Source organism: Aplidium turbinatum, chromosome 10 (genome assembly GCF_918807975.1).
Source record: "Aplidium turbinatum chromosome 10, kaAplTurb1.1, whole genome shotgun sequence".
Classification (NCBI taxonomy): Eukaryota; Metazoa; Chordata; class Ascidiacea; order Aplousobranchia; family Polyclinidae; genus Aplidium; species Aplidium turbinatum.
The window spans coordinates 2,200,724-2,223,994 of NC_137481.1; the positions used below are offsets into that span (position 1 = coordinate 2,200,724).

General features: G+C 40.1%; 1 protein-coding gene across 1 annotated transcript in view; it reads left to right on the forward strand.

The window, feature by feature from the left end:
- LOC145778384 (calcium-dependent secretion activator 1-like) overlaps window positions 1-20,481 on the forward strand; it is a 39,920-nt gene extending 19,439 nt beyond the window's left edge. The window contains exons 15-28 of the mRNA XM_082589861.1: window positions 446-539; window positions 2,231-2,324; window positions 3,157-3,328; window positions 4,082-4,202; window positions 5,656-5,756; window positions 10,848-11,004; window positions 11,722-11,863; window positions 12,168-12,326; window positions 13,760-13,864; window positions 14,567-14,693; window positions 15,288-15,371; window positions 15,693-15,800; window positions 16,242-16,433; window positions 17,509-20,481. Of these exons, the coding sequence (XP_082445987.1) occupies window positions 446-539; window positions 2,231-2,324; window positions 3,157-3,328; window positions 4,082-4,202; window positions 5,656-5,756; window positions 10,848-11,004; window positions 11,722-11,863; window positions 12,168-12,326; window positions 13,760-13,864; window positions 14,567-14,693; window positions 15,288-15,371; window positions 15,693-15,800; window positions 16,242-16,433; window positions 17,509-17,592 (1,740 nt within the window). The 3' untranslated portion in view covers window positions 17,593-20,481. The remainder of the gene's footprint in view (window positions 1-445; window positions 540-2,230; window positions 2,325-3,156; window positions 3,329-4,081; window positions 4,203-5,655; window positions 5,757-10,847; window positions 11,005-11,721; window positions 11,864-12,167; window positions 12,327-13,759; window positions 13,865-14,566; window positions 14,694-15,287; window positions 15,372-15,692; window positions 15,801-16,241; window positions 16,434-17,508) is intronic.
- The last annotated feature ends 2,790 nt before the right edge of the window (window positions 20,482-23,271 follow it).

The following is a 23,271-nucleotide window of genomic DNA, read 5'->3' on the forward strand; positions in this document are numbered from 1 at the left end:
TTTTTGTGATGTCCTGACATAGAACTTCGTTTTCACCAAGTTTGGTCCATGTACCTTATGGGGTGAAATTAACCCCCTTTTTGGGCTTTTTAGGGGGCTCTAGGGTCCAGATCCACCCGGTGCGGTCAATCTTCCATACTTTTTGTGAGTGACATGGTTGACCCCAGTAACTTCAAGGGGTCAAACCTTTTGTACCTTATGGGGTGAAATCTTCTGTCGTAGGCTCTCGGTCTAGGTGTAATAAATTGGGTGGGCGTAGTTGCTGATGCTTGGAATGAAGTATTGGAATCACCTTTTTACCCTGTCAGTTCACGTTGTTAAGCCAGTATCGTTGGTCTCCCATGGTATATCTCATCTGCTTGTTGGAGACTATGACATTGTGTTTGTTATCCATCATAATGAAACTTTGTCAGCTCTCCAGTGAAGCCATTCTGTTTTGTTCCAGGGCTGGTTCTCTCCTGGCCAGGTCTTTGTCTTGGACGAATATTGCGCTCGTTATGGCGTCCGGGGCTGTCACAGGCATCTCTGCTATTTGAATGGTACGATACATTAGTAAGCTTGAAATAGACCAATCACGCAGCAACCTACATTTAAGTTTTTCTTTGGAAAATCTACACAATGTGTCTCGCGATCATTGTTTGAATTTCAAAAATTTGCGGGTTGCAGACGACAGGGTTATTTAACAGACTTGAGTTTAGAGTTGCTGCTGTGACGGTACGTACTCGATAATTTGAAGCACTTCCGTAGGCGGGGATGATTAGCCTGCACATGTTGCCAGCTTTTCAGCAAGGCGAAGACGGCTGCCACCACCATAAGGTCAAGGATTGCTGCGATTAGACTACGATGCTTTAGACTGCATGCCTCCATCATTGAAAGCTCAAACCGCTTTGGATTGCTTAGTAGTTCGGTTGAATTTCAAGTACTACTTTCATATTGATTTTTACAAAAAGTAATCTCGATCTGATTCTAAAAATGTTTATGAAAAAAGCTGTTAAATAAAACAATTTCTGAAAAGCAACGCATGGTATGAACATTTCTGTCGGAAATCAATATTATTTAATATCCTTATTATTGATCGTGCGCGGACATTTTGCCGAAAGGACATTTTGCCGAAACTCATTTTGCCGACAGGACTAATTGCCGAATTCTATAATTTTGCCAATTTGTACAATCGGCATTTAGTCCTTTCGGCAAAATGAGTTTCGGAAAAATGTCTATTCGGCAAAATGTCTTTCGGCAAAATGTCTTTTCGGAAAAATGTCTTTCGGCGAAATGTCCGGGTACCATTATTGATTAGCCATAACAGTGATGTTATTTTTTCTGCTAAGCCTACAAGGATTAGGTTACCGCAGAAAGATAATCTTGTTAGCCATTACTTCCTTAAAAACATATTCACTCAGCTCATACAGCATGCCAAATAAAAAGAATCTCAATATCTAAAGTGCTGTGTGAAAGGTTCTGTGATCCTATTGAAACTGTAGCTACAAACAGCTTCCTTGATCTATTTCCTACGTCGAGTTCCCACGGCTGCGTGATTCGTCTGTTAAGTTTTTAGACTATTTGAAATTAATTTGAATAGTTAGTATTGTTTTCTAAATTATTTAATAATAAAGATATTTTATTATTGTGACTATTACTTCGATTCAACATGACATATCCCTAAGAAGGGACATAGACATTTCTCTCTGAAGCAGCCTAATGTTCATAATCATGAGATAAATCAAGGGCTATAGTCAGGGTGGCGCCACTTAGCAATCGGCAGTTTGTGAACAAGGTTTAGCCTTTTTGCCTTTAAAGGAATCACCTACAAGGCTACAGCTGGTTGAGCAAGGCAGCGCAACGTTGTTCATGTGCTAGAGTTTGAATCAACAAATGTGTTTAGATGACACTTCCTCCATCAGGGCAACTTGCCCGTTCCAAGCGCTCATACACCGAAGCCGGTAGCACTTCTTGGAACATCGGTTATACCACCGAGTGCTCGGTTTATTACATCACTGTTAAATAGTGGAATGATAGGAGTTTGACTACATCCTTGAAAGTGGTGTTGGGTTGGCCCGTGCTTATGCCGTCGTCGGTTTCCAGACAACAAAATCCGTCATTTTTACATAGATTCAACGTCTGCACACGTTGGATAATTAATACGTTAAAAATGACGGGTTTTGTTGTCTGGTTGATGTCTCTAGTGAAAAATGACAACATTCCAAACATATCTGACGCTTCTTTTGCCTAGACTTGCTGACCAGAGCGGAGAGGGGCGTGATGATTGATTCGACACTGCTTCACTTTAGCTATGCCTTCTGCACCACCCACATCTTTGGAAATAAGTAAGGAATAGCCCAGTTGCTTTCTGCTTTGTTGTTTACATCTTATGTGGGTGTCAAATGTTGCAGCTTTTGGAGCTAAGTAATTTAACCACAAACACTTAAACCACAAATTAATGGGGATAACATTTTTCAAACAATTACAAAACATTTGTTTTTTTTGTTATTGTTGTATCAATGTTGCTAATATCCCGCCCTGTCCCCAGTATAATATCTGTTTGTTGTATTGTTTCAAATATGAAAACAAATAGCTTAAAGTTTCACCAGACCACCTCTTTGTCTCGTCATTAATCCCGACGCTGCGCCGCCATGGAATAAGCGGCACGGTTTCTGGGGATTGTTACCTGGCAGTTACGGCGCAGTCAGTGCTAGCAATACTTTTTGATAGTGGTGACGTATTTGATATAATTGAAGACTCATTGTGGATCAGCTCTCAGCTGCACATTTTAAGAACTGCTCTCCATTCAGCCGCACTTAGTGGATGGAGTAACTCGTAGACAATAACAAGCTGAAATTTTACTCTGTAAATGTTAGTGACGAGTCTGCTTCAGTGGTTTTAAGCCTCTGCATGCGAAACTGCCAGGAATAACCTATCAGAGGCTTTTTTAGTCCGGGTATAAAGATTCCCTCAATCAATCATTTCCGCATTGTATACATCCTTTGATGGCGTATTCTTGATGAAGGCGATAATAATTTGTACATAAAACTATGTAAGAAATATTGGACTGTGAAGATGTCGTTTCAGCGGTTGCTGTGCGTTGTATTCTGACATTACAAAGATCACTCTCATTTGCACCCGCGTCTTCTAACGTTACTCCGATTCTTTTCAACACAGACAGCTCCCAGAAGGGGCTATAACGATCACCTTGGATGAGGTGCAGAGGTTTGCTGAGATCCGCGAGCGTCTCTTGGTTCATCTCAAGCAACAAATTACCCATTTCCGCTACTGCTTTCCGTTTGGGAGGCCTCAAGGAGGACTCAAGTCAACGCTCTTGTTTCTTGAAAGGGTGAGTTTGGAGGCTCCTACCCAGCGCTAGGGTGGAGAGGCAAGATTGAATTGCTATCAAGCAGACATTTGGATCTCTGCCTTCTGTAAGACAAAAATGCTCCCAAGCAAGGTGCAAGCAAAGATAGACATCGTTTAGTATTAGCACGTCTTCAGGCCTGTGTTTATAAGCGACGATGCTAAAGCGGCTGATTCAGATGTTGCCTTTCCACCCAAATTATAAGCGAACAAAGGTCTAATCATTAGACATTAGACTCTAATGTTTACATTTAGCCTCCCAGAGATTCCCCACCCTCTTTTAGCTCAGTTAAATGACGATTGTCGATATTCCTGTGCTGGCAACTTTTGGGGGGCTAAAGTTGCGTTTCTGAAGCCAAGCTAGTTGTGAAGTCACAGAAGAATGTTGATTGTTGAGGTTTGTTGAAAACGATTTTGAAGATAAAATACGGAACGATCTGAGGCCTTTTTCATGTACAACTCTCCACAGTGGTCGCTGTTGAGTCGTAACAAAATGTTGAAGCTTAACATATCCATCTTCGTGACCCTGCTCTCCGATGCCCTCTCGTGAGAAACCCATTATTCTGGACGTAGAATCCATGTCTTGGATTGTTTTGCTTGGGCGTCTGCATGTACGCTGTAGGTTGATGTTGAAGCTTATTGACTTTTTAAATTGACATTTGATGTAAGCTGACCCATGGGCAAGTGATGCGGTCCTGTCGTCACTGCGATGTTGACACTGCATTGTTATGGACAGGCTATGACCGAGTCGGGGTATCCTGCTGATGCTGCTGACGTCAAAGCTACCGTTAAGAAATGCCTAGAAGACGCCGCACTAGTCAACTACACCAGAGTGTCGGATTTTGCCAAAGTTGACGGTGAGAGCTTGTATTCCTACGCTGTTGTGTCATAACCGCGTTGGTTTCGCGCCACCCGCGACTCCCATCTTTGCATTCTCTTGCCGTTGCGCCATGCCGATAGCTTCAGAGAATTTCAGTCGGAAATTCTTTTTTTAAATCACTTCTCACAATGCTGACTGTATGTATTTTCGTGGCTTTATTTTTATAATCCCCTTTACCCGTAAGAAGGTATTGGTATTGGTTCAAGTGAAGACCCCATTATCAGGATCTCCTCTCTATCCAAGAGTGGTGATTGAGAATCATCTACACATGTGGATGTGGAGGCTCCATCTTGGCAACCCTGGTTCAAGACCGCATAGGCTACTATACGAAGGCATTGTGGTGTGGTACCTAACCCAGGCCTTATGATGCATACCTGCGTCCTTGACCAATCATATTTGGCCTGCTATCTTTCGCTAGAAGGTTTCCTTTGACCATGTTAAAATGACGTTGTGTTCTCCACTTTGCCACTTGGTACCGCATAATTGTCATATGTTCTATCTTTGATTTCTAGCTGCCGGAGACGAAGGTAATTTGTGTCAGTGAATTCTTCTGTTGATTCGATAGCGTGTGGCTTTTGGTGTGGTTCTTTTCACTTTTAGTTAACGAGATTCATACGATTTTGTGTTTTTCTGTGTAAATAAATGCATTTACACTGGTGCTGTGTGCATTGCACGTCTCCACCAATCAGACCGTGCCACGTCACGTCTGCATTGGCTGGTGCTGTAGTTAATTTGTAGAAACGCCGTTGAATTTTATAGAAGCTTGTAGCAGCTTAATATGTTTGCTGAGTGATATGAACATATTGTTAAGTTATGTTATGTTGCTTTATATTAATTAATTGAAATCTTGCAAACCTCATACATGAAAGTATATTGCAATTCTTATTTCTTTATTGCTATGGGTGGTAAACTGGTAATAGTAGAGTACTTCACAATGTAAATACAAACGACCTGTTTTAGCCTGATGCTGCGAGTTCGCTGTGGCCGTAGCGAATTGCACTAGCTTTCGGAACACAGTTCCCTCGTCATGTGCTATGACAAATGGTGTTGAAGTGAGTGAGTCGTTCTTTAATGCGGCTCTTTTGTTTGGTTTGAGGCTGCTGTCTTTCCCAAAGCTAGTGCAATTCGCTATTACCACAGCGAACTCGATCATCAGGCTAAAACAGGTCGTTAGAATCTACATTGTGAAGTAAGTAACGATCATGCTGCTAAAAGCGAAACTCAATCTGTTGAATAGAATCGAAATTTCAACTGCTAAATGTGCAATGGCTTGTAGTGCAACAGGGGTTTTAAGAACGGTCAAACTAGAGGGGCTGTTTGGTTGGACCCCTTGCATATGAAACCCAGTAACAGTTGTAACACCCTTAAGGTGTGGGAGACGTCAGAAATACTGAAAGCCTATTGGCGTAACTAACTAATTGACGTGACAGAGGCACTGGAGCTCGACCCCACCATGCAGTTGAAAGTGATCATCAACCTGGCAGAGATGTGCATTGACGTCATACAACAGAACAAGGAGCATCATTATGAGGTAACTGATGATTGGCTGTGGCAACAACCAAAAGTAGGCCAACTAGGTTGATGTATCCCGATATCCAGCAGTTTCATTTGCACATGCGCAGAACATGCATGCTTACACTGCACATGTGTAAAGATGATGTACACATGCAATTAGATGCAAAAAAACTAAACACTTAAGGAAATGTGAAAATATTTCAGTAAAATACATCTCAACTGGAAAAGGGTGGATTTTCTAGCGGGGATCTAGTGGCAGATTTTCAGCATCTCATACACTGCTCTGTTGCACACCACTAACTTTCTATCCACTTTTGGTCAAGTCATATTTAACCAAAGATATTTTGGTTCTTGGTAATGTTTAATCTGACTTCTATTAATTGAGTTGCCTGTGTACATCATTTTATGTTGAGTCAATATAATCAGCACTTTAAATCAACGTAATCAGCACTTTCTATTTGAATTGTGAATCTACTAGTTTACTTCTGTCAACCACAACATGGCAGCACTGGTGCCTACTTATGATCTGCATGACTCTGGCTCCAGATTACATTAACAAAGTAGTTAGCTTACTAATCGAGCCAGGCAGGCCATATTCTCATCCCATCTAAATGTGTGTTGCTTTTACCGCGAACGTGGTGAGAGGACATCCGCCTGTTAATGTGCCAAGGCTGTCCGAAACGAACTATAACTGCACTCAAAAATCCTTTGTCATACTTTCGCTTCGGACTGTACGAGTGGGGAATCTGGTCGTTTCGATCAAATAAAATTTGCTTCAGACTTGCTTGGGCTGCTACAATCATGATTCTTTTGTAGTAAATATTGTTTAAGTTTGTGTTATTTTATCGTTGTTTCCACTCTTAAAAGCAGCGATGTTACATAAAAATAACATGTTTTGATTACTACTTGATTTATCATGCTTCTTCGATACGCTTACCAGGGCCAAGAGGTAAGAACGATGGTGGAGTGATTTTTTGCTTTTCTAAAGTGTTTTGCATGAACATTGGCCCTATAAGATCTAACGGTTATAAAATGACTTGCGTTTTTCTGGTGACTGCGTTAGGTTCCCACAGGATGTTAAGAATGATAACCAGCTTTTATTTTTGATGTTTTGTCGGTCAACTCGACTGACTTTATCAAGGGAGTACGAAACGTCGGAAGCAACAGCTTGGTATCATTCTTAACACCTTGTGATAGCCTAGTGCAGTCACCAGAAGAGCGCAAGTATAATTTTACAATCACATGCTTGGTGAACAGTTTCATTCTGTAAGATTTGATGTAAATTTTCTTTTTTTGGCGTTTTTCAAGCCTTAACTCTTGTTGTGCAAGGATGTCAGATATTGCGCAAATAAATTGTTTGATTTTTTTATGCCAGGTAATCTGGAAACATTAATTTCTCCCGGTTAGTGAGCCATTTTCACACTTGTTCGCTCATCAACCCTTTTCTGTATGATAGGCTATCACTGCACCCACTGACAACCCTGACGGCAAAATCCGTCATTTTACATTGATTTAACATCTGCAGACGGTGAATCAATGCAAAAGTGACCGATTTTGTTGTCTAGCATAGAATGAACTACTATCATCACCGCTATGATATAGGTTTGTTATTTAAGCAAAAAATTAACAAACCGTTATAGCTGGAAACTCTCATTAAAGAGAAGAATGTGTTTGGTTTATTTAGTTTTGCATCACTGTTTTCAAAACATGTGTGAGATGAAGCAATTGCTTATGAGCACCACTCCTACAGTGTTGCCATACGACCAGGCCCGACTGCAGTATAAACACAAATCCATTCGTCAAAGTTGTGTAAGGGAGCATTAATCTCATTCTTTATGGATTCTGTTTTTTCACTCCGGCAACCCTGCTTACGCAGCCACGTGTCAACTGCCATTGTGATTCATACGGTGTCGCCTGAACGCATTCATGGCCTCTCCATGGAGAGACCGGCTACATTTGCATTTACTTTTGTCATTTCAGTGTTGCTTTAATGAAATGAACTGCACTAGCTTGGCTTTGCTCGGCTTGAAGCTTGTTCCGCTTCCTTGTCTATCGCACTAACTTACAAGTAGTAATAATATTTTGGTTCTATCTATTGCCGCTCTGCAACAGCAAAGGTCTTTCAGCGACCGGACTCATTTTTGGTTTTATGTCAGGTTTACGATGTCATCACATTATTACCTGACTTTTCCTCACTGCGTTATTCAAGAAAGAACACAATCGTTGCCGTTTTTAAAATTTTTGGTATGATCCGACCTGGAATCGCACCAACTATGTACTCGGCTGCGCTGACACTACCTGCTTTGTAAAGCGTTGAGGAGTAACGCATATCAACAATGAAATCGATTATGACGTCCCCCAGTCCTTGATTGTTGTTGATCACGTGACTGCTGCTTTGTCGTCTGCTGACCGTGCTTTGCAGGGCGAATGGTGTTTACCTAAAGAACTTGTTGAAAAGCTACGTCAACTGGTTTGTTGCTTACGTCAATGCTCATGACGTCATTTCGTTGTTGTCTATTGTAAACCTGACGTCACTGTGAATATTTCAGCAGAAATTCACGGCTATGAAAAGTAAATACTCGTTATATGCTCATAACTATAGAACTGAGTTTCGAAAGCTCGTGAAAACCGCTATAACCAGATAACGAACCGCAGCATCAGGCTAAAACAGAACGTCCAACCTACACATGTGAAATGGTTAACAATCATGCTGCTAAAAAGTGAAACTCATTCTATTGCTAAATACAAATGATTTGTCTTTCTAAGTAATAGTTTAGTTCGGTTTGCGAAACACCCAGCCAGAAAAATCCGCTGAAAACATTAGTTCCAGGTTCACGGACTTTGAATCAATGTGAAAATAACGGATTTTGCTTGACATAAGTTTTTTTCCAAACCTGCATTGCAGAGTTTGTGTAGAGAGACGGACGCGTGAACTGTTCTGTGAAAGATGCTTTTATTTTAAAAGTATGCTACTTTTCTCAAAGGCTTTTTGCCACTTGAGGAGTGAGCTACAAAACTAGAGCAAAACCTTTGTTTGGCCATCACTCACTGGCAATTCGTTAAACTTTCAGCTGCGTAGACAACCATTGTGATTTTATAAAATATTTTTTTTATTCTTTGAAATTTGCAAATCGAAATACATTCTGTGCATTGTCGCTTACCTACTAACAATTTGATTTTTATGATTTTTGTCTTGGAGTGTGGGTTTAGCTTAGCTTCTCGTTGCGGTGATTTTCTGCGATATTTTCCATTCCTGCATGTTTGGAATGCATGGTATGCTGCATGGACCTCGCTGTTGAACGCCAAGCATCTAACTGTGGATTGTCAGTAGGTTTCAATTTGGATTTGTTCGAAACCTGGGACTTTCCTTATAAGATCAAATAACTTGGGAAAAAGAAATAGTGCTGCTCCCATAGCCTACTAACTACTCAGTTACTGAGCTTTGGAGAATGAGAAGATAAGGTTATCATAATACTAAGCCTTCGGCACGAACGAGAGTAGGGCGGCTAGTTCATTTCTCTCTTCCGCCCTTTCTTCTGTAACTACGCCCACCCAATTTATTACACCCTGGGTAGAGGTGAGCGGTGTTGAACCTGGTTTGTATTATAGCGAACTCTTTGTGTAGTACAGGGTTGCCCATTTTTTAGCCATTGGTCGCTTTTCGCGAGTCTTAGTGGTAAATTTTCAATCATGTTCTTCTTAAATTACAGCCTAAGCTTGAAGATTGTATATTCTACAGCCCACATGAGGCCCGCACTTCAGGCACTGCTGTAGTAGTTTGTTAGTGGTGCGCCTGGTTTTGTCCAATTTTGTTGCTGGAAACTCATCGGCAATTTTGCGACATCTGGTGTTCATTGTGTTTTCGTGTGGGAAGCGTCATGTTTGATCAAGTATGAGCGAACAATCAATCGTTTGTTTCTTTCTGGGGGTTATACTGGTTAAAAGCTAAAACTCCTGAAGTTCTGTTTGTTTTTATTTCTGACCATCACAAAAACAATATATGCCAAATATAGCCGAGGTCTAGAAAAAAGTAAAGGCGACAAAATGCGAACGTTATAACATACATCGATCGTGCTAGATACCAATACAGAATAATTAGTTTAAAATGCGGCACGGTTGCAACATCTTAGTAGAATTTTAAATTTAGAGAAACGAAGTGAATTTTTCGAAATTTATATGAGTTTATGTTTATGTATGTTTGGCAGAGACAAGTCATCGATGTCATTGTTGTCTGTGTTTGGAATTTCAAAGAAATCAATTAGATAATTAACATCGTAAGAAAAGTTTGGTATGCTGTGGTTCGTAGCAATTGCAGCCATTTCAGTGTTTGTTAAATTACTGAAAGGAGGAGTCCAATCATTGCATACTTCACATGTCCAATTGTCCATGTTTGTAAGTTACTGTGTTTACTACATTTTACGTGTACGGTTTGTAAACTATTTGGTTGTTGGTTTGGTTGGCAAACTTTTGATTTTTTCGAATTGGTTTGAGACAATTGCTGCATTTAGGTATATCTGACTTCGACTTTTGCATTGAGTAAAATACTGTGTACGTACATTGTTGATAGTGTAGATGTATGTTTTCGTGCTACAGAATGGGTGTAGATTCAAGAAGTCCCAACGCTTTATGCTAAGAAAAAAAAAAGTTTTGAAAGTTGCAAAGAGTGAAAGAACAATCTCGGTTTGTACTTGAGGGTTTTGTAAACATAACAGCGGCAATAATTGATAAAAAGAAAAAAAGTGTTTTGACATCCTTGTTTGTTGAGAATGAACAAATTATTGTTGGCGTTTGTAATAGTGTATGACTACTGATCGATGCATGAAAAGTGATCAATTGAGTTCAGGGTAGGCAGTTTAGCATTGTGACATCTTTTATGTTCTTTTGACTTGAAATTCTTAATTTTAACAAAATCGTTTTTTACTAACTTGGTTGTAGAATGTAGATCCTGTCGATGTCTGCAAAATCATCCACCACCTGTCTGTGTCATTCCAACAGCACCATTAGTTGAAAACTAAGAACTCCGCAGTTCAAAGCTTGGTTGAAACATTTGATTCCTTTAAGCGGTATGCACCAAACTATGTCTCTATCAACGTATTGATTGTTTCAGTCCTTTGCCTGGTTCTCAAATGAAATGAACGAACACGCCGAGCTCTTCCTGTCTATGTTCGCGGTGGATATGGACAGCATGATGGACAAACAACCTCCGGACACATGGAATACATTCCCACTTTTCCAAGTCCTCAATGACTTCCTTTCAAAAGATGGTATGCAGGTTTTCACTTCCATCGCTTGTCATGTTTTGATGTAATGATTTGAACATCGTGAATTGTGCGCAGAAACATTCGCATGATCTTGTTCACCGGGTCGGGAAATTTTTTCCCACAAACTTTTTGTCTCATTTGCATATTTCTGTAGGTGTAGCCATTACTGGTTACCGCGAGAAGCGCGTAACTGTTTATACCAATTCGTTTTTTTCGCGCGGTTTTCCAACTCAGCAGCTAATTTTCGCCTTCCCGGTCCAAATCTAAACATTGAACTTGAAAAATAACGTAGCCTGGAGACACATCAAGTTTTAAAAAGTTGAGAAAAGAAATTGATTCTGGTCACTCTAAAAGTAAGATTTTTCGAATTTATTAAGAATTAACCCTAATCCTACTTTTTTTGAAAACTTTTTGTGCACCGCAAAAATTAATTTGCAGAAAAAAATTGACTTCGATGGGTGTCGAACCGTTGTCCTCACGAACATGAGGCACAAGATGGAACCACTGAACCAAACACGCCAACGCAAAATGTTTGCATTCACACGGTATAAATACAAACTCTATGCGAAGTAACAAAAAGTTTGTGGGAAAAAAATTTCGCCACCGGGACAGTGCGTCCCTTATATCGTAACTTAAACAAGAAATATTGGTGGAAGTATCTGTTGACTCAGAACGCGACTTTGAAGTTGTTGATGCTGTCTGTTCAATGTTCATTTACAGAAAATTTGAGAAATGGAAAATTCCACAAGAAGTTAAGGAACACGTTTGCCCCTTTAGTGGTGCGATACGTTGATCTAATGGAGTCATCTGTCGCGCAGACGATCGATCGCGGCTTGGGAAAGGATTGCTGGGACGTCAATAAGTGAGTACCGACCGAGGGGTGTGGTTTTGTTTAATAGTGTTACTACAATCGCAACTGCTTCGCATTTATTTTTTACAATCCAAGATGAGGATGTCACAATTATTGCTCTGTCTGTGCTTGTTTCAAATCGAGTTACTGGAGCCGGTTTCTTTATGGGAAGACACAAAGCTTTGTTGCTGACTGTACAAAATTGAAGTATTCTCCGGTTCGTTTGTTGAGCTAAGAGTTTTCTATCATCATCATATAAACATGGCTGCAATAATTTAACTGTTATTTACATTAACCCTTGGTTGTCACTTTGCAGCGTGACTGCTCTCAACATTGCCAATGACATCTTGTGGAAGTTGGGAGCGTTGCAGACTTTCATCCGAGAGCTTCACTGGCCGGATGAGATGTTTGACTGCCACATTCAACATCGTTTACGTTCGACTTCCGCGGACATGATAGTCAGCATGGTGTCCAGGTAGCTCTGTGGGAAACATGTATTCTTCTATTGAACGAATGTCTTTGACTATCAGTGAGTGTAGACTCGACGACCTCCTACGCCCTCAGGGCTACGGTCATTCGCACTCTCTCATTGGATGCACACTGTCAGTTTTTGTTTTATGTATGTTTCGCATCCAAACAAACATAAAATGACTATCCATCCTTTGGGCTGTAGAGGATGAAGAGCATCAAGATAATGCTTTGTTTCCTGTGTGGCGCTCCTCCTGATCATCAGAGGACGACTGGGCCGCCCACCATGCCACTCTATTATGCCTTAACATTAGGATTGTTGCATGTGTGCAAAGTAATATTTGCTTTTCTTGAATTGCCAAACACCTAATCAGGGTTGACGATATTTTACCCAACCCCAAAAAAAAACGGGTAAGTTTGTTTTTTTAAAAAACCCACTTTAAAAAAAACAACAAAACAGAGCATTATATTTGTCCAATTTTTATCAGAAAATTGAAAAAATGAACCAAAGTACTACAAGGTACTTAAAACAAACTTAAAATTAGGACTTAAGGATGTGATTGTGAAGGAAATTTCCAAGGGTAAATTGAAAACACAGTGGATATTTCTGTACACAAAAATCAAGTAATGCCACTTTGTACTACACTAAAACTCATTTATGCAAGAAGACCTCATAGTTAAACAGCCCCATAATGCATTATTTTGCCAGCCAATTTGAGTTGTGCCAGCATGTACTGTGAGTGAGAGGCACTTCATTGGTAAAAAGTAGTTTTGAGGTGCAATAAGCACGAATCTACCTTTTTTGCATCTTTTTTAAATGAAACCCAAAAAACTCGGGTTTTTCTCAGCCCTGCACCTAATTGATTAGAAGTTTGAAAGCCCAGCGTGGAAGCAAAACTAGTATGGTCAGCTGAACACAATATCCTCGCAGGCATAGTACTTGCAAATTATCAGTCGTTAGAAATGACTACTGCTTCTCTACCCAGAGTTGGATCACTTACAATTGCAATAGAATGCAATTAATAATATATTTTCATGCAATTGTAACTGACTTTTTGTTGTTGTGTGATGTAATTGTAATTTCGAAAAATTTGAGTCCAAAGTGCAATTAGATTTGGAGCTAACTGCAACATCACCGCAACAGTAAAACAGTTTTCAATTGCTGGTAACTTTTATACCGCAAAAAGGAACTTACTGGGTACAGAAAGTTTTCGCAACCTAATCTCTATCAAATGTGATTCTATTGTCTTTGACAAAATCATTGATTACTATTGCAACATTTAATTTTTGTAATTGAAACGTGCAATCAATAACATTTAGATGCAATTGTAATGTAATCGTAATTGAACTGAAACTATGTAATTGATCCGAACTGTTCTCTACCCAGCTGAGTTAGTATAATCCTTACAATGTTGTTTCAAACTTGTTCCTTATCTTCAGAACACTACAACGCTTCAACAGCGTCATCGGTTCTTGCAGACCTTCCCTTGACTTTGTTATCCCCCAAAAGCTGTGTTCACTCATCAACGTCATCGTGGAGTGCAGGTTAGTGGACGAATATTAGGAGGTAGACATCCGCTGGGTGGCGATAATCACTGAGTATATCACACAGTTATGAAGCGTTTTTTTTTTAAGCGACTGAATGACAATGCGTTGGTACGGGGATGTTTAAACTGAAATGGGGATTAAAAAGTATCGTGATTGTGAACAGTGCAAACATAGCACAAGGTGAAGACGAAAGTTCACGTTTGAGTGCCAACCAACTTTTTATAAGAGATGTGGGGATTTGTAGATTACATTGAGACCGCAATTGAACGAAAATGGAAGACGTGAAACTCGAGCGTGGCGTCTTTTATTTTCGTTCAATCGTGGCCTTAATAACAACTTCTGATACTGTATTCTTTTTCTTTTATTGTCGCACTTGATTCCAAGCATTGACTGCCTCTTGCATGAAAAGTTTCCAAGATTCTCTGTTGTTTGTTTTGTGTATTAGGTGTATGTTGGTGTTAGTTTTGTCGGTTTGTTGGTTTACTGATACTGGATTATATTGTAATAAAACTTGTTGATACATTAATTTGTAGCCATGCTCAGTTTATTTCTGATCACAATTAAATTCTTACAATGGAAGAAAGGTCGAATTTCGAAGCATTGCGATAAATTTTGAGCGACATATTGCTGCCACGAACAATCTCATTGTTCTGGACGACCGATTGTCACCGTTCACCGTTTGTTACGAACAATCACCAGGAACCAAACCGGGAAGCTGTGCGCTGTGGGAGTGGACCCGAAAGGTGACAAGCAGGTTTATCACGTGACCGCCGACGAGGAGCTACAAGGAGGTTTCAAGGCTATGACGACACAGATCGTTGCCAAGGTAACTGTTACTTCTTGCTTCCATAAATATTTTGTAGAGGAAAGAAACAATTGATTCTGTTTGTAGCATGGAATTGTGAGTTGATAAACCAACTTTGTCCTAACAATGCTACATTACGGTTTTCAGCATTGAATATTGTAGAGTTAGTCCTTATCGCTTTGAAGTTCTCGAGCGTTTATAAAGATCAGATCACGTTTCTAAATTAAATTTTAAATGTTCATCTGATGAATTTGAAAGTAAAAGTAACAACAAACAAGATGATTTATTGTTTCCCTGACGTTTCGAAAACGATAATTGTCCTGATGAACACCTAAACTTTTCAGTATTCAGTTTACATTTTGAACCTGATCAATGTTTTTTAAGTTGATCACGTTTCGTCTGTCCTACGTAAATACAATCACAACCATGACAAGGGCTGGATAAAATCAAATCATCATCTGCACATTCTTTTATGTTTTTGGTTTGTTTGTTTTTTTACCGAGGAAATGTATTTTCTTGTGGTCAGATGGGTTCCATGGCGTCCTCAGATGGGTTCCATGGCGTCCTCTGCCGGAAATGTCTTCAATCTTCACTGTTAGTTTTTAACTTTTTCAGTTGGACAAGGTCACGGATTCGGTGCTGCACAAGTTGTCGAGGTTCGATGAAGGATCTCTATCGGCAACCCTCCTCAGCTTAACGGTGAAATGATGATTCTTGTTTTCATGTCGCGCACTGTTCATTATAGTAGAGTCCGTTCCTGTTGTGCGTTCCCCACCGTAGTTAGTCTTGATCAAGGGAAACCAGCAAAAAACATTCATCTTTTTACTTGATACAACATCTGAGGATGTTAAATGAAGAAACTAATTTCAACTTGACTTCAATCGAGCTTATTGCTCAGGCAATCCTTTTTACTCATGCCTGTGAAGGTGGGGGAAATGTGTGCAGATAGAGCGTCGATATATAAGAACACTTGAAACGAAATAATGTGACCAATATTTTGATAAGTTTTCACTTCCACAGAAACCAGGTATGGAGCTCGCCAACAGCTACACATTGTTTGTGAGGACGAACCAGGATGAGCTGCGAGACAAAGTAAACGATGAACTCTTTGTGGAGGACTTCTTCTCCGTAAGTTTCATATACAAGGTTATTCCTTTTAACTAAGAGGACTATAGTTGGTCTTGTACCTGCATGTCTCACAGGCTGCGTCTACTATGCCCGTTTGATCAACATTCAACAAGCCTTTGTGTTGGCTGAAATTCACTGCGAGTTAAACAACGATTAATTTGAGAAAAGGTGTAGTCTGAAACAGACCTTCTCAAACCATGGGTCGCGACCCCAAACGAGGTCGCAAATCGTAATTATAGGGTCACCAAACAAATTAAAAGTGGGCCTACATTGCGTGGTTTACACTGTAATCTGTCCAAGAAGCGGTCGCATAGAAAAATCAATTTCTTAGATGGGGTCGCACAAGAAAAACGTTTACGAAGCCCTGGTCTGATATTTCAAACCGGAGACGGCGGGGACATTGTTGCGTACACAATGGAGGCATTATGACGCGTTGTGCAGGAATGGTACAAGTCCTCGTTGAAACAATTCCGCGCCTGGCTGCACGAGAGAGCAGATGTACAGCTGCATCTCCACCAACTGAAGACATTCATCAAGTTCTTCAAGAAGTTCTTCCATGACTTTGAGTTGCAGGGAGTTCCATCGGAAGTCGTCAACAACGAAGACTACGCCTACGTCCATAAGCGATTGACGGTAAGTGGCTCTCGGCTACCCGTTGCTTCAAACCCGTCATTGTTTTCACTATTTCTGAACACCATTACTGAAATTTCGGTTATCATTTGACCACGTATGTTTGTGTATGTGATCTCTAAACAGATTTTAAAATAATTCAAGCATGGCTTGCGTTAAACAGTTAAACACGGTCGTCAGACGACGGCATCCGACAACTCAGCAAGTGCTTCAGCTCAGCAAGTATATTTCAGTTACTGTCAAGTCAAGTCAGCGAATGAGATTTACTTGCTCAATTCAGACTTGCTTGGTCATAGCTTGCTAAACTCATTTTGCTGATTTGTGACATGCCAAGCTCCGGCTTGCTCAGTTGTTACTTGCTTAGTTTCATCATTCGTCAACGTCAGCCACAATCCTGTCCCACACGAAAGAAGCCACTTGCTGAAATGTTATTGGCTCAGTTGTTACTTGCTTAGTTTGATCATTCGTCAACGTCAGCCACAATCCTGTCCCACACGAAAGAAACCACTTGCTGAAATGTTATTGGCTCAGTTGTCACTTGCTCAACTGCCATTTGCTCAGTTCACAAATGCTGACTTGTAGGAGACCCGTTAAGCACCTTTCATGGATTTCGATATAATTGGTTTGTGAATGGTGTTTTAATGTCTTGTGCAGTTGTGCTACCTCTGGAGTTTGTATGTTCGAACCAGCGATCGATGCATGGTCTCTCTGGTGATGTAGTTGAACACGTTAGGTGGCCATTGCCATCACTTGGTGTTGGATGAGACAACTCACACCATGGATCATGCATCCCTTGAAGTCCTCCTACTTCGTACTTTCTATTATATTCGTTAACCTTTGCTAAATGATAATAGGAAGAACATTCTTGGTTGTTTTAACAATCTTTGTTATGATTAAGATCTTGAACCGTCGCGGGGGACGCTCTAACCAATGAGCGAACTTGTAGTTAAATGAATCGTTTAGGAATGCCATGTTTCCATCCCTGGGAAATTTATTGCCTCCTTTCCAAAGCAGCCACTTCTACAGTGTCACCCTCTGGACGGGTATCCAACTTGTAACATCCTCCTCACCTTTTTAGGTGGAGGAAGCCACCGCGTCTGTGATTGGCGCTTTGGGCGATGACGTCACACTGAAGGAGTTCGAACCGGAAGATGACAAGTAGGCGTGCGACATCACAATGACAGTTGATATGATCTTGTTCTGGTGCATTGCGCTGAGGATACCATTGTATAATCATATTTTTTTATTTTTCAACATATTTCTGACACCAACTTTATTGACACAATATTTATCCGATTCCTATATCAACAGTCGCAATATGTGGAATCGGAACGTTCTTTTCACCAATCAAGCTTTGTTATATGGTTTAATAACATCTAGTGGCAATAACTCTTTTCTTCAAAGTTATTTTATGTTTTTTTGCTGTTTTAGAATGACCATTGCAATCGATTGGATGAGTCACTGATGAGCAACCTGGCTCTAATTTCCTTCACTCTTTTGCTATGTCGTTATCTTACATCGTTATATATTGAAGCTCTTTGCTACTTTTGCACATTTCTATCTCTTATACTTCCTTTACACTTGACCGAAGCTCCATTATGACGTGAAGGACCAGCGCATTGTTTCTCGTTTTATTTTTGTCTGGTGCAATGGTTTTTGAGTAAAGATAATGGAGGGTATGTTTATCCGAGCGAATTTTATGGATCTTTTTACCCCAAATCCACTTTATGTGGCTCTGCTCGTAGTAGGCTGCTTTTAACTTGCATGCATCACTATTATTATAAATGCTGCCATTTTGCACAACATCTCAGAGAGCAAATCAAGCGTATTTTACATTGGCATCATAACATTACAACGTCTGCAAACGTTGAATCAATGCAAAAAAACGGTTGATTTGCTGTCTGGAACCATCTTATCATTGTTTCTTTAATAATCATTGATGGCTTGTTTGGTCGCCCATACTGTGGATGTTTTCAAACCAAAAATAATATTTTCATGTGCACATCTTTCTTGTCTGGTAAAGTATCTTCGCATACGCACTTGGCTGCGTAGAACCTCCACAGCTTCAACAGCACGAGAATCACAAACTGCACGGCACTCTTACGAACCCCGGATAGTGTTGTTTTACGTTATTATAATGTAACAGCTGAAAATCTCATTTTGTTCACATTCCACTTGAAATTGACAAATTTTCCGTCTGGATTCTTTCAGTTTCTTACATTTTCACATACTGACGTTAAATCAATGTAATAAGGACCGATTTTGTATTTGGGGACCTTTTCATCGGCTCTGAGCTCACTACATCATTTCAGTTCAATTTAGTTTGTTTTTATTTCTTACCATCAGAACGAAAAAAACAATATGTGCCAATCATAACAGAGGTCCAGAAAAAGGTAGAAGCGACAAATACGACATCATTTCCCGTCGCTGGAGTGTTGATTGTTTGATTTATAACCTCCAGAGGACATGCACTGAAGCCGTGCTTTGATTTAATATTTAGCGAGAGAAGGTACCTTTTTTAAGGTTGCCACTGCAGTGATCAGGGCTTTGGAACCAGGTGAAGAATATACGACTCCGGCTTTAGTGTTGCCAGATTTTTTTCAAATTTATGTCTTTGAAACAATATTTTGAAAATTGATTGCAAACAAAATTTTAATGTTCATCGTTTTGTATCAAGTCGGAGTTGTCCTTCTTATTCAAAGACTCCGACTTTAGACGCGCCAAAATCCCTCTGACTCCCCAGTCCTGATTGTAATCATGCATTCAACACAATATCACTTGTTTGTCATGTAAAAACATTCCAGTCACTTCGCGGTCAAATGTATTGTTGTGACCGGATCGAAGGTTGATTCATAATCATTGTCATTTTGTCTGTGTGACGTAACCGCTTGGTGCTTACTAGGGGAACTCCCGCGAAGCTTGTTGGATAAAAATTTTATTTTAAAATTCTATATTTCTTTCAAAGATTTATTTGCGTTTCGACGAAGTATTTGATTTGTGCGGGTTATACTGTTATTGTGTTGGTAAGGAGCAACGTGTTTCTGCGCCATTTGTTCATGCTCTCATATTGTACGCCTGCAATAGGGGTGCAGCTGGGTAAAAGTTAGGACATGACCATTTAACCAAGAAGAAAAAGAAGCATCAGCTGTAAGAAAAAAAAACTGTGATTGATGATAGACTAACGCTTTAGAAAGAGAAGAATACGCAGCAAGGGAAAAAACACGCTTTTTCTCCTTGCCGGTTATGCTTCTTTTTCTTTATTAAATCCATGGTCATGTGCGAACCTTCCCCGTGTCAACTATTGCAATGCATTGATTGTGTGAAAGCTTCATCGTCCGACTGAGAAAGCTTAATCCTAGCGACCGGCTTTATTTAAGAAAGTCAACAACTATCATGAAACCATCACTGAGTGTTCCATGAATCAGTCTCCCAGCTGGCCGTTTGTGAAGTATGGTGCCAAGGTTGTGTGTGTAACATGTAGATCAGATCTGTAATTTCAACTTATGAAGAACATCAGTCAGTTGGTTGCTTGAAAAGGGCTAACATGAGTATGGCCGATAAATAATTTAGTTTATTTTCATGTTATTATATTAAATGCCGTCTGGTTGTTAGATTTTATTTGTCTATGGTTAAAAAAAATCACCTCTTTACTAAAATTGTATTTTGTGTTATCTCCATAAAAAACGTGGTGCGAATATATTCAAATCGTCTGCAGAAGAAGTTGGATGTTTGTGAACATAGAATTTAGTTTTTGTCAAGTAATGTGTGTACTAGGCGTTTCTTTTCAATTATTCAAGATGTCATTACTTATTGTGTTACTGTGCGGACATTAGTCGTAATGTGCCAGTACATTTCCCCATAATCTTCACTGGTTGATTTTGTCGAATAATTACTCGTCCACATTAACCCACGTCTAGTTGCTGATGAAGAGAAAGTTCGCTTTTATCGCTGGAGTGGTTAAGATAGAAGAATGAATCTGCCATATGCTTCACTTGTTGCACCAATTTGATATTTTTCTAGACCGAGCGAATAATAAACTTCAAGCCATTCATACACTGTGTGTTCTGAAGAAAAGAACATGTTTAATCACAGATCCTTCATATCTGAAGAAACACTTATAATTAAAACATGCAGAAGTCAGAACTATGTTTTGCAAAGAAGACGCATTAAAACCGCGTAAAAACAAAAATATAGAGACTCTCATTTTCGTAAATATGAAAGACTTACGATACGTAGGCTACGTATACGTACAAAATAATGCTGAGGTTTGCACTAGGGATTGTAGATCATAGGGATGCGAAACTCCATCCGCTTTTGGCTTATCCGCAATACTAGAAGGGTTACGTTTTTTTCTAATTTACAAAATATTTTACTTTTTATGGGTTATATAAGAAGAGTGAAGTTGGTTTTAAAGTAATTTAAGGTTTTTAGTTGAAACCAAGCCAGCAGTAAAGCGTAAAAAAAATGTCAAATTGGCAATTGACCCTTCTAATGTTGAAGGAACAACGGAGTTGCGCGTCCCGTAATGTACCGTCCCTATGATCGACCTAATGTTTTGCTGCACGCCTAACTCACTTTTTAATCTCTGCTTGCGACTCAACAAGTGATTTTCAGCTAGTAAAAAAGATACGATACATAACACGTCAACAAATTAGCAAACCAAAACAATTTTTTGTTTTTGTATATAAAGTCGATCTCTGGTTTAAATTCAGTGGTCGACAGACGTAAACAGGCATCCAGGGTTTCATCAGCCATTCTGTTTCGTGTGTCGCTTTTTAATCGCTTCATAACGGAGAAAGTGCCTTCATAACGGAGAAGGTGCTAGCAACAAAAGCAAAATATCAACGCACGTTTGTGTCGTCACAAGCCGACATTGTTCCCTCATAGTTACCTATTGACCCGATTATGCGCGACTTATTTAGGGTTGTGGCGAATGTAATGTATTTATAAAACTTAGGTGTATTTTTAAACCTTGGGTTTAGCACTGATAATTCCGGCATGCACAAAGTGTTCGCGGGCTGCATGCGGCCCGCGTGCCAGGGTTTGGACCACCCTGGCCTAGAGGGTTAGAGAAGCAGTCATTTCGTTGACGCGGATTCGATTCCCACTTCTGACATCACTTTTTCTTCGTGATCTTAACCTTGTTGCACCAGCAACTGCACTGATTGTAAGAATCTTTATCCTTGGACTGAGAAAACCTCTTTGAAAACTTAATTCTGGCAGTTTCGCATACTTGTAGAGACTTTGAACCATTGATCCAGGCCCAGCGAGATTAACATGGGCAGCAATGGCCGAGTGGTTAGCGCGTTGGGCTCGCAGTCGAGAGCCTGCATGTTCGACTCCAGCCACCCGCACTTGCTGTTGTTTCTCTGGGCAAGAAACTTTACGATAATTGCCTCTACCCAGTGATCGATTTCGAGTAATGGGTAGCACCAAATTTAAGTTATAGATAGAGTAGACAACCGGAAACAGACATTGCAGTCGGCTGCAGCGTGGGTCAGGCGTACACCGATGCATAGCGCTCAAGTCCGCTTTCCCGCAATGCAGGATAAAGATAAACAAACAAACAAACAGTGTAACCACTTTAACATGAAGAAATTCAGCCATTGCCACTGAAGCCTCGAACCAATCAGAACATGTTATGAGAGGCTCTAGTTGTAACCTTTTTAGCACTCAGCCAGAGAGTTAATTCATGTTTTAAGCTTTATTTGGTAGTTACAGAAAAAAGAGTAGCCTAATGGTAGGTGTGGTAATCGAGCCCATGTCATGGAAATGACTACATTCTAGCCCTAACCCCTAAGCCAACCAGCTGACAGAAAATCCATCACTTGATTTGGTTTGTAGCATCTTCTTTTCGCGCTTTTCACGTCACGGAAAACGTAGCTTATGATTGGTTCGAGGTTTCAGTGGCAAAGGCTGAATTTTTTCATGTTAAAGTGGCTTCCGATTAATTAACAGAGTGGTGTTTCCGAAAGTTGTTGAAGTCTTGTTGTTGGGGATTTATTCCATCCACTAGGTGCCGCTGCATGGAGAGCAGTCCTTAAATGCGTTGCTCAAACGCACCACGAAAGTCGATCCTGTGCCGCTTGATCTTGCAGTTTCTGCGTTTGTAAAATCGGATGCCTAACCAACTGAGCTATCGGGGCGGACTCAAAGATATGGCAACACATAGCATGACCTAGTGCAGAATACAAATTGTTGTTGCAAGTGCAACCTAATGACCCCCTTCCAGCTATAAATACATTGCTGCTGACATTGGGGGCTTTCATGTTATAAATTTAAGAACGTTTTTATTGCGTCACATCGTGCATACATACTGGCTGAACTAGGTTAAAAGTCCATAGACTATTATTATCGGGATAATGAGAATCTTCAATCGAAAAAATGAAGGAAAATGTGCTGTAGGTAAATCAGGCTTCTGGTATCCTACTGCAGCATGGTTACCTCAAAGTTACTGGAAGTCTTTCCCCAGGGATATTGACAATCGAAAATGAATAGTTTGTCTACCGGTGTCGGAATCTACACCAAACTGTTTCTTTTCATACTTCAGTAGATGGACTTTTGCAGAAAATGATTTGTAGGCTAGTTACCTGCAGAATAATATTTAAATTTTATGATTTTTTTGTCACTAGTCACTGCTAAGGTCGTTTAGCGACAGGACTCATTTTTAATTTTTGTACCAGATTTAGGACGTCATCACATTATTCTCTTCGCGTTATGCAAGAAAGAACACAATCGGTACCGATTTTAAAGTCTTCGGTTTGACCCGACCTGGAATTGATCTCCAATCTACCATCACCAGAGCTACAGGCAAAACCACTCGGCCACTGATCTGGTTAAA